The sequence below is a fragment of the Rattus norvegicus genome, chromosome 16, assembly GCF_036323735.1.
Source record: "Rattus norvegicus strain BN/NHsdMcwi chromosome 16, GRCr8, whole genome shotgun sequence".
NCBI classification, from domain to species: domain Eukaryota; kingdom Metazoa; phylum Chordata; class Mammalia; order Rodentia; family Muridae; genus Rattus; species Rattus norvegicus.
In genome coordinates, this window is record NC_086034.1 from 19,081,156 (window position 1) to 19,092,229 (window position 11,074).

Genomic DNA, 11,074 nt, shown 5'->3' on the forward strand with positions numbered 1-11,074 from the left:
GGCCAAAGTCAGCCAGTCCCCCACATACATTCTTTATTTGCCTTTCCTCCCCAGGCCAGACATCCCTTCAGAAAGATGCCAGACCCCCCCCCCCCAGACACCTGTGGCCGATGCTACCGCAGTCCATCGGTCAGCGGGGCCCCTCTTAGGGTCCCTAGGCCCTCCGCAGCCGGTGACGCTCATAGTCCTCAGGGATTGTATCTGCAGATTGAAAGGCAGCAGGTGAGAGAGGTTTCTGGAGCCTTTTAGATCCAGCCCTCTGGCCTCTAGCTCACCATTGCAACGGTAGCGCAGGTTAGCCCAGATGATATTCTCTTGGGAGAAGCAGAAGACACCCAGGCGGCCACCACGCATAGCTGTGTCCAGCACCACGTTGCTGTCAGCTACTAGCTCAGGACCCTCATAGAACCGCACCCTGTGAGGTACAAGCAATGAGGTGGGGTTCCCGTGTTTGCCACTTGCTTTATCTCTGGTTCATACTCAAGAGATAAGGACGATCGGTCCCCAGCTCCGGAAAAAAGAAAAGAAAAAAAAAAAAGATAAGGACTAGTGTCGGGGCCCCTGCCTCAGTTTCCCTCTGTAAGAATGTGTTTCATGGGCCCTGTACATAGGAGGTACCAGGGTCCTGGCATCTGTCCATAGATAGATCCATGGTGTACTGTAAGTGGAACCCGTTTCTCCTAAAGCAGTAGCAAAACATGGGCCCCCAGCAGCAGGGCAGTCCCCACCTGATGTAGCCGACTTGAGGCCGGTGCTGCAGGAACCAGCGGTAGGATGTCTTATCCTTCCAGCCCACATTTCGAGGATCCTTCCACAGCAGCCGCACCTGGGATGCTGTGTCCCCCGTGTGCCACAACGCATTTCGGAGCTGTTCCCCGGGACCTGTAGAGGACTTGACAGCCTGCCACAGGCCAGGGGAGGAAAGGGATCAGAGCCCAGTCTAGTAGAACAGGTGGGAGTTCTAGGGGATGGAGTTTAGGGAAGGCCTGGCTCTTGGCTGGGCCACTGTGGGTGCCAGGAGTGTGTGTGTGTGTGGGTGTGTGTGTGTGTGTGTGTGTGTGTGTGTGTGTGTGTGTGTTTGTGTGCTGGAAATACAGGCACACTTTAGGGGATCTACAGGGCCTGACTTCTTATAGGATGTGGTAGCCTGCTGGGATAACAGAACTGGGGACCTGCTGTGAGGTGTGTGCAGGAGGACATCGGGTGTCCAGGGAAATTTAGGGCTTCATGACAGGCTTGGGAGCACAAAGGTACATGTGGTGACCCCAAGGGGTATTTTTTTTATACAGGCCCTATCTTCATTTTTTCTGAGTATGCATGTTTTTGCATGTACGTGGGTGCATGCACATGTAAGTGAAGGGCAGAAGTTGTTGGGAGTCATCCTTAATAGATTTTCTACCTTGTTCCATGAGGCCTGGGGCTTCCCAGTGTGGCTAGTCTCACTAGCCAGCTTGCTCTGGGGATCATTCCTGTCCCTGCCTTTCAAGGCTGTGAATTACAGGTGGGTCACCATCCAGACCCAGCATTTATGTGGGTTCTGGGGGCCCAAACTCCAGTTTCCTTGCTTGTGCCCCTAGCACTGTGACAAGGAGGCATCTTCCCCGACCCTCTGGATAAAGTATTTGTGGGCCTGTGGGAGGATTCAAGCCTATGGCAGTGGTGGTGGGTGCAGGTGGGGGCCAGGCAGGAGTGAGGGAGATGAGGAGTGATGACAATTTTGAGGGTTGTGGGACAATGTTGGAGGGCTATGAAGGCTTTGGGGGTGAAGGCTGAAGAGTATAGTGTGTGTAGGCACAGGGACCAGAAAGGCACCAGCCCAGCCAGCACCTTGAGCTGAATCCCTGGTTCAGCCACTGCCCGGAAAGGATTGGCCTGCCAGTACGTCTGCTCCATCTGTTTCCACATGACCACATAGAAACTTGAGCTGTCTTGATAGCCGAAGATGAAGCCAGCGTAGTCATCATCGGTGGCGGTGTTTACATGGAACGTTCCCTCAAAATCTACACCGTTGAATGCCGTGTAACCTGTAGCAGGGGAGAGAGGAAGGGGTCCTCCAGAAGCATGCTCGCTCTAGACACCTCAGAGTCAGGCCCTGCCCCTCCAAACAAGACCTGCTCCCCCAAACAAGGCCACACCCCAACATAACATTGGCCACATCCTCAAGCACTTCCGATCCCTACCTCTTAGGGGTCACGCCTCCCACGACCACGCCCCAAAGGACCCACCCCAACCCTTCCGGTCTGCACAGAGCTGACCGGTCTGCTCTGTAGCCCAGCCCTCCGTGGTCACGCCCCATAGCCCCGCCCTCGTCCCGCCCCGCCTCACCCACAGCCAGGCCAGGGTCACTGTTCATGGTCTGAACGATCTCCATTCCCTGGTGAGGTCGGAAGAACAAAGGCCTCAGGCTAGCGCCGAGTGATGAAGGTCTTGCTGAGGCGGCGCCCGGACTCCCCTAGACCACCATCCCAGTCCTAGCCGCACCTGATTGAGCACCACCCAGTTGGGGTCGATCTGCGCATCACCCTCGGGGTCCAGCACAACTGTTTGGAAGGCCCTGAAGTCGGTGAGAGTGACCTCGGCGTTCTCGGGGCACACATCGATCTTGTCTATAACCTTGTCAGCATCGAAGTCACCCTGACAAGCGTCACCCACGCCATCCCCTGAAAGAAGGTAGGACACTGTGGGCTCAGCTCTGGCCCCTCCCAATAGCTTATGCTAGCTGCTGCCCACGCCCACACCAGGCACCTCTGCCTCCTCACACCAGCTGCTGGCCACGCCCACACCTCCTACTGACCAAGAGGCCACCTACCAGGTAATAACCACGCTCACACCACCCTTACACCCTTACGGTCATTGTCCTCTTGGCCCGGGTTGGGCACCAAGCGGCAATTGTCCCGGCTGTCAGGGACTCCGTCATTGTCGTCGTCATCATCACAGGCATCACCCTTGCCATCATGGTCTGAGTCCTGCTGGGCACTGTTGGGTACTGTGGGGCAGTTGTCCCGGGAGTCTTGGTGTCCATCCCCGTCCCTTGAGTGTGGAGAAGGGACAGTGAGACTCAGAAAAGAGGTTATCATGGGACATTCCACTGCTACCTTCCCAAAGGCTTCTTACTGGTCTTGGTCACTGTCACAGGCATCACCCACAAAGTCGTGGTCCACGTCCCTCTGGAATGGGGTCAAGGATCACAGTCAGGGCTAGGAAATCAGATCCTTCCCACCCTCAGGATGCCCTCGGCAGGATCCATTGTGCCCCACAAACTAAAGTTCACATAGAAAGTGGCCCACCTGGTCCGGGTTGTCTTTCTGGGGACAATTGTCACAGGCATCCCCAACACCATCACCATCGCTGTCACTCTGGTCAAAGTTGGGCACCCGGGGACAGTTGTCAGCTACATTTCGGATTCCTGAGACAAATCAGAGAACTAAGGCAGGATCCTGAGAATAGGGCCAGGCTAGGATGGTACCATCCCCACACAGATCAGGGCTGGGACAGAACTCTACGGGCATAAACAGATGGCCAAGGGGGCTGAGTTTGATCTCTGGAGCCTATGTGGTGAGAGAGAACCCACTCTTGCAATGCAGGCTGCCCTCTGACCTCCATGTGTGTCATGGCATTCATACACACACAGGCGCATGTACACAGAATAGATAAATTAAAACATAAAAACGTTGCTGGGCATGTTGGCACTCTGGAGGCAGAGACAGGCAGAGCACTGTGCTGAGTTCTAGGACAGACCGAGCTACATAGTGAGACCCTGTCTTAGAAAAAAATAAATCAAATAAAACAAGATTTAAAAAATTAAAGTGGGGGGGCTGGAGAGGTGGCTCAGAGGTTAAGAGCGCTGATGCTCTTCCAGAGTTCAAATCCCAGCAACCACATGATGGCTCATAACCATCTGTAATGGGATCTGATGCCCTCTTCTGGTGTGTCTGAAGACAGCTACAGCATATATATATATATATATATATATATATATATATATGTGTGTGTGTGTGTGTGTGTGTGTGTGTGTGTGTGTATACATACAAACATATGTATATATGTATATAGATACATATATATATATATAAAGTAAATCTTTAAAAAAAATTAAAGTGCGGCTGGAGAGATGGCTCCGTGGTTAAGAGCACTGACTGCTCTTCCAGAGGTCCTGAGTTCAAATCCCAGCAACCACATGGTGGCTCACAACCATCTGTAATGAATCTGATGTCCTCTTCTGGTGCGTCTGAAGACAGGGACAGTGTACTTATATATAATAAATAAATCTTTAAAAAAAATTAAAGTAGGCACAGTGGCACACGCCTTTAATCCCAGCATTCAAGAGGCAGAGACAGTCAGATCTCTGTGAGTTTGAAGCCAGCTTGGTCTGTACAGTGAGTTCCAGGTTAGTTGGGACTATGTAGAGAGACCCTGTCTCAAAACAGTAACAACAATGTAAAATAAAAAAGGGTGGCCAAGGAGGACATGGTTGTACACACTTGTCATCCCAGTACTCAGCAGGTGAAGACAGGAAGATCAGGAGTCCCGGCCATCCCCTGCTACGCATCTTGTTGAAGCTCACCAGGGATGTTAAACTGGACAACCACGCCACTCATGCCTCAGCTCTCCTCTCTACCAGAATGGCTTCCTGTTTCCCTCTGCTTAACTCTAGCCACATCAGGGCTCTCTAGGCCAAGTTACCACTCAGTTTCAAGTTTTGCAGGTACCTCCACTGAGGGATGGGTCCCACCCTCCACTCCTCAGTCATGCTCACGATCGCCATCTATGTCGTCGTCGCAGGCATCGCCCTGGCCATCCCGGTCTGTATCTTTCTGGTCATCATTCTTCTGGGACCGGCAGTTGTCGCAGGCATCTCCCCACTTGTCTTTATCCGAGTTGCGCTGGTCTGGGTTTCGAACCAGCGGGCAATTGTCCTAGAAGGCAGGACGAGTAGAAAGCAAGGTCAGCATGGGACAGAGATCATGTCCCAGTTGCCTGGCAGGGGAGTAGGAAAAGCCATAGTTAAGTCTTCCCGGGAGCCTACGCGATGTAAAGAGAGAACCGACTCCTGCAAGTAGCCTTTTAGACCTCCACACACAGTGTCCCACTCGCGAGCACACACTCGCGCGCGCACATACACATAAGTAAATGTAATAAAATTTAAAGACCACTTCCCAGACCAGCCCATCTCCAAGAAGGTCTGGTCCCTCCTCCGGAAGCTGGATAACTAGCGAAAGCCTAGAGGTCACGCTGCCACCAAGCCCCGCCCACGGACCCTACACAGCCTTACTTGCTCATTAGGGACTCCATCCCCGTCCGCATCCGGGTCACAAGCATCTCCAATGCCGTCCCGGTCCACATCCTCCTGCCCTGAATTGGGCACCGTCACGCAGTTGTCCTGGGGAGCGGGAACACGGGGGTGAGGCGCGTGTCTATCTGGCTCACCAAACCCTCCCGGTCACGCCCTCCCGGCCACGGCCACCTTGCGGCACTGGCGCTCTGAGCAGCGAAGCTTCTCGTCCGGGAAACCGTCCAGGTCTGTGTCGCGTCCGCACAGGAGCCCGTTGCCGGCCCAGCCGACCGCACACTGCATAGGGGAGTCGGTGGAAATGTCCAGGCACGCCGGAGCCCCGGGACCCTCTTCCACGCCCTATGCTCCTGCACTCACCACGCAGGACCTTGAGCCGTCGCGCTCCAAAATACAGTCTGCTTTCTCATGGCACGGGCTGGGTGACCCGTCGGGGCAGAAGTGTTGCCCACGCCGCTGGCAGCCTGACCTCTGGTCGCCCACGAAGCCGGGCTGGCAGGGACCGCACTGGAAGGAGCCCTGTGCGCAGGCGCGAGCCGTCAGCGGGCCACCCACTCACGCCTTGATGGGGTCAACCTCACGGTCCCTTCCTTACCCGGGTGTTGACGCACACGGAGTTGGGAACGCAATTGTGCTGCCCGGTCTCACACTCATTAATATCTGTGCAAACCTGGGGGACGGAGACCACAGGCAGACAAAACACGTTTCACACGGGTCACGCCTCTTTGTAACCTGCGCCCGCCCCCCCTCCAAGAACTTTCTCACTAGAACGAGTTTTCTGGACAAAATGCCTTTCATTCCCTCCTGCCGTAAATGTAGGGTCCCTTGCTTCCCTTACTTGTTTGTTGGTCTTGGCGAAGGTCAGCCCCACACCCTCGTGGGTGGGCCCGCTGAACCCAGGGGGACAGGCTTCGCAGTGAAAGCCAGGGCTGGTATTGATGCACCGCACGCGCGGGAAACAGGGGTGAGCGTTGCACTGTGAGAAAGGAGCACACAGGATTAGGAGCCCAAAGCTGGACAGAGAGAACCCGGACCTTGGGGCTTCCTGGATGTGGCAAGGGGTTTGTTTTGTTGGAGGCAGGATCTCACTGCATAGCTCTCCCTGCTCTGGAACACACCATGTATACCAGGCTGGCCTCGAACTCAAAGGGATTGGCAAGCCTCTGCATTTCAGGGCGCTTAAGAGCCATCAGCCAGCTCTTGAAGTACGGTGCCACACGGGATAAAGAACCCGAGGGTCGCTGACGACTTTGCCTTCATGGGCATGGAGTTGTGACCTCTTAGGGATGAGAAAATGAACTTGGGGGGCGGGCATCCCCAGCCGAGGGAGGAAGTGGCCGCCTGGACCTGCAAGCACGGCAGCGATCACCCCGTCGAGGGCGACTCTCCAAAGCAGACACGTGGTCCGGGCGAGCAAGCCCCAGTGGTGAGGGGAAGGGCTGGAGAGAGCCACCCCCGGCGTCCAAAGGGTCGTTGGAGTGGGCGTCGATATGGGCAAAAGGCGTGGTCAGAGCGTGCGTCTGATATAGTGATGGAGTTGAGCTGGGTGGGGCCCCCCTGCTAGACGTGAGGTCTTCTGGGTTGGAGTCCCGGGCTGCGAGGGGCTGCTCCAGGAGAATACCCTCAGTGGATGAGGGGGACGTCGTCTGGATGGAGGGAATTTGTGGTGGGGTCGGCCCGGGTAGGAACAGGACGGCGGGGGTGTGGGGAGCCCGCGCACCTCATTAACGTCGGTGCAGTGCGAGCCGTTGCCGGTGTAGCCCGGAGGGCAGGGGCCGCAGCGCGCGCCGGTAGCTGTCTCCGTGCAGACTACGCCAGGGAAGCAGGAGCCGGGTGCGCAGAGCGGCACTGGCCGCACGCTCAGACCGGGGGTGCGTGCGGGCTGCATTCCTGCAGAGCCACAGAAGTTAGGGCACGCCCAGGATAGGAGCCATCCTGGGCTCCGCCCGGAGGAGGTGCCTGTCCGGCCCCGCCCACAAGATGAGCTTCTCCCGCCCAGGGTGGGGCCGTTCGGGACCACGCCCCCAAGGGGCTCGAATTAGCCCACGCTGGGACTGGGTATGTTCGCGCGTGCGCCCTGCGGCTGTGCGAGCCTCCAGCCTTGTAGCTGATCTCCGCGCATCTCCCCGCGTCCAGTCCGCTGGGTCGCCGTCCACTTTCGCCCCCGCCAGCCTCCTTTCCCAGCCCTTTTCCTCCTTTCCACTCTGTGCCCCCACCCTTCCTCCGCCCCTGGGTCCGGGCTGTGCTCACCGCAAGCGTCACATTCCATCACCGTATTCTTCAGGAAGGTGATCTCCTTGACCTGCCCGGCAAGAAGTCAGCGGGACCCTTTCCCAAGCCCCTCTCCTCGGTCCCCCTCCTCTTTCCACGACCCCCTTCCTCGGAAGCCCGGTGCCCATAACCACCTCCTTTAAATCTGCCTTTGTACAAGCGCGTTCCGGAGCCCCTGTCTCCCTGTCTCTGACCAGGTTCATCCAGTCCGGCATCCTGTCCCTAGCCGTTTCCATCCGCTCTGTCTCGCGCCCTGTCAGCTCAGCTCTTGCGCTGTTTTCCTCTGTCCTTTTCTGTCCCTTCTGTTCCCTTCTCGTCACCGCGATGTTCCCCTGCACCTGTTCTGACCCGGCGCTGTCTCCCTCTCTGTTCTCTACTGTCCTCAGCCCCCTCTGTGTGCCCTGTCCCTGTTCTGTCTCATCGCTGCTGTCTGCCTCTCTGTTTCCTTACCTGCTGTCGCAAGAGCTCTCTCACGTCTTGCAGCGCCGCATTAGTCTCCTGGAGTTCTCGAAGCATCTGTGGGGCTAGGTCTCCACCTGCGTCCACAGGGGCCAGTGATGGGCGACCCAACCACTCCATCACCCCTCCCGCCTCCTCTAGGGCCATCCAAGCTCCACCCGCCGATTCATTTTTCAGGAACCCCGGACATTCCTGGAGAGCGGACCCCAAGCTCCGAGGAGCAGGAATCATGAGCCTTGAGGGAACTGAGGGGCCTTCTGTCCACCCATGCCCCTCACTAAGCGGCTTTACCCAGCGGGATCTGGCCCTGGCCGGTAGCCCGCAAGGCAGCCAGGGCGAGCACTAGAACGCAGGCAGTGGGGCTCATGTCGACGGAGCTGCAGCTGCTGTCTGAGCCCTCAAGCCCGCGGCCTATTTATCCCCGCGCTGGGTCCGGGACAGCCCCCGCGGCCCTGCCCAGAGCCCGCCGCAAGGTAAACAGGCCAGGCTCTGCATTCAGGGCCGCGCCCCATGGCCCTGCGGGATGACCCGCGGCTGATCAGTACCTGGTGGGGTCTGAGGAGAGAAAGAGTCATGAGCCTTGGAGAGTCAAGTGGGGTTCTCCAACACTCTGGTTCACCATTGAGTGCCTGCTGTATGCAATACAATCTCCGTCCGCCCCCTCAGATAACATTGGGGAAACAAAGTCACAAGTAATCAAAAGGTCTCCCACTCTGGCCCCCACACCCCCTTCTGCAAAAGGGGTCTATGGGTGTGGCTCAGTCCGGGTCAGCAGGAGGTTGTGAGGGATGAGGGTGTTAAGCCTTGAATTCCTCCGCACCCCCACCCCCACCTCCAAACAAACAATCCTCAGTAAATGATGTCTGTGCCTCAATTTCCCCTTTTGCACAGTTGAGTAAACAGTAGCGGTGCTGGGGATGGGTGGAGGAGGGAACCTCAGCTTCCCTGGGTTCTCTTCTCACTGGGCTGCGCTGAACTTGGCTTCTCAGCCACTGGGGAGACAGCCTGTCATAAAAAGAACTGAAAATTTTCCTTTCCCGAGCCAGCCCCACTCTGAGCTGTAAAACACCTCAGCCTCCAGGAGTTTTAACCCTCTCCACCTGGCCTTTCAGGACTCACAGCTTACAGTCTGTAGAGAGAGAAGCTGGGGCTCGGGGGAGGGGGACTGGCCCACTTGGGGCCACTGCAACCCAGGAAGATCCCTTGTTCCAAGAAGAAATCATGGAGGGCTGCCTGGAGGAGACAGATAGTACAAGAAACAAAGAGAATAAAGGCCTTAGATCAGTCATGGAAAGCAGTGAGGTGGCTCCAGTTGGGGGGCGGGGTGCGTGTTGGAGGGTGTGTGTGTAGATGTCTGGTACACCCATGTTTTACACAAACAAATGTGCCTGTTGTGGGTCACATCCCCTGCTAGGTAGCTAGCTGCTGGGGGACAGACACTGGAAGGAAGCAGTTACCAGGCTCTGTCAAACGCAGCCGAGGTGGGTGTGGAAATGGCTACACTAGGACCCAGAGGCAGCAGGGCTATAGTGGAAACTGCTCAATTGTCCTCAGTAGGAAAGAGGCTGGGCTGCAGGATAGACCTCAGGTGTGCTGTCAAGATCTTGGGGCTAGCAGAAAGCAGTGCCAATGTCTTAAGGCCCAAGGTGTCGTTGGAGTCATGGGGGTGGGGTGGGGATGGGAGCAAAGGAGGGAAAACAGTCCTGCAGAGGAAGGTGGCTGTGTTCAGAGAGTCCAGGTCCCCATGGCATCCGCCCTGCTGGCTGAGCTACCTCCTGTTTTCTTTGGCTCCCAGCACACCTAGAGTTCTTCTTGCTGACCAGCACTGGAATCCTTCAGAAAACCACCACTGCTGGGCAGACCTGTGGCCTCCGGAGTGCCTCCTGCAGCTGAGGCAGGAGCACACAGCAGCCTAACGGGTGTCTGCCACAAGTTAGGCACGGGGCTGGGCCTCAGGGCCACGTGGCTTGAGCCCTTCAGGGAGTTGTGGGAAAGGGAGTCAGGATTGAAGGAAGGACAAGAGTGGAGGCAGTGCTGAGGACAGAAGGGAGGGGAGTCAGCCTGACCTCACCCCTGTCTGCTGGCTCCCAAGGGGCAGGGACCCTCTCCCAGGCAGCTTGTAAGTGTCCTGGCTTCCCTCTGAAGGTATCCTCTTGCCTGCCTGCCTGCCCGTGCCTCTCCTCTGTCCTTTCACAGCAGACATCTGCTTCTCCAAGCCTCCAGTGCTGTCCGAGCATGTCTTCCTGTGTCTTCCTGTGACATAATATTGAATGTTCATCTGTATATCAGAGCACTCTCAGCCTGTGAGGATCACTAGTGAGCTGGCTCCCAAATCAGCCTGGCTCTGTAACTTGGAATTTACACACCGACTGTTCTAAATGGGTCTTGCTTCAATTGTTTTGTAAGTTTGGTTGGTTTTCTATTCTTGTGAGGGTCTTCTGTAGCCCAGGCTAGCCTCAAACTTACTCTGTGTCCAAGGATGATCTTGAACTTCTGGTCCTTCTGCTTCCGTTTCCTAAGTGCTAGGATAGACTGCAGGTTCCACCCAGCCAGAGGTGGGGTCTATCCGTATTTTCCTCTAAGGAGAGATGTCCTAGCTTAATGACCCACACCCAGATCGAGGGAGCTAGATACCCACACACACACACATACACAACACCCCCTATACATGCAAACAATCCCATATTAGACCCACATACACACAACTCCCCCTCACCCACAAACACACACACACAGCCCCCATATTCACACAACACCCTACACACACACACATCCTCAGCCCCCCCACACCCACACATGACCCCACCCATACACACCCGCACACATCCCTTTCCACATGAATCCAGACTTAGCTCTGGCCCTGGGCAGGCAATAGCTGTGATATTCTGGAACTCATGAGTCTGGGCCAGTCTTTCTTCCCGACATCCAGGCTGAGTGGTTCCAGGAGCCTGGCCAGGCGGGGCCTGCTGGTGGAGCCCAGGGGCCCTTTCTGATTGACGCCTGCTGGGCCAGGAGACGTGTGGCGCCCAGGCTGCCTGCCACCGCCCAAAGGAG

The 11,074-nt window shown here is 56.4% G+C and overlaps 1 protein-coding gene across 2 annotated transcripts; it reads right to left on the reverse strand.

Moving 5' to 3' along the window:
- Positions 1-16: 16 nt before the first annotated feature.
- Comp (cartilage oligomeric matrix protein) lies at positions 17-8,393 on the reverse strand. 2 transcript variants are annotated; one of them, NM_012834.2, is made up of 19 exons: positions 8,312-8,393; positions 8,012-8,097; positions 7,541-7,592; positions 7,011-7,180; positions 6,129-6,266; positions 5,886-5,960; positions 5,651-5,809; positions 5,465-5,569; positions 5,273-5,380; positions 4,757-4,916; positions 3,288-3,406; positions 3,115-3,167; positions 2,849-3,030; positions 2,482-2,660; positions 2,326-2,374; positions 1,828-2,024; positions 729-901; positions 276-415; positions 17-201 (listed from the first exon to the last, which is right to left on the reverse strand). In NM_012834.2, exons 1-19 carry the CDS (start codon positions 8,385-8,387, stop codon positions 155-157), a joined length of 2,268 nt encoding a protein of 755 aa, NP_036966.2. In that variant the 5' UTR covers positions 8,388-8,393; the 3' UTR covers positions 17-154. The 2 variants fall into 2 exon arrangements, with proteins under 2 accessions (NP_036966.2, XP_006252884.1); XM_006252822.5 differs by lacking the exons at positions 7,541-7,592; positions 8,012-8,097; positions 8,312-8,393 and having other exon boundaries at positions 6,409-7,053.
- Positions 8,394-11,074: the final 2,681 nt, after the last annotated feature.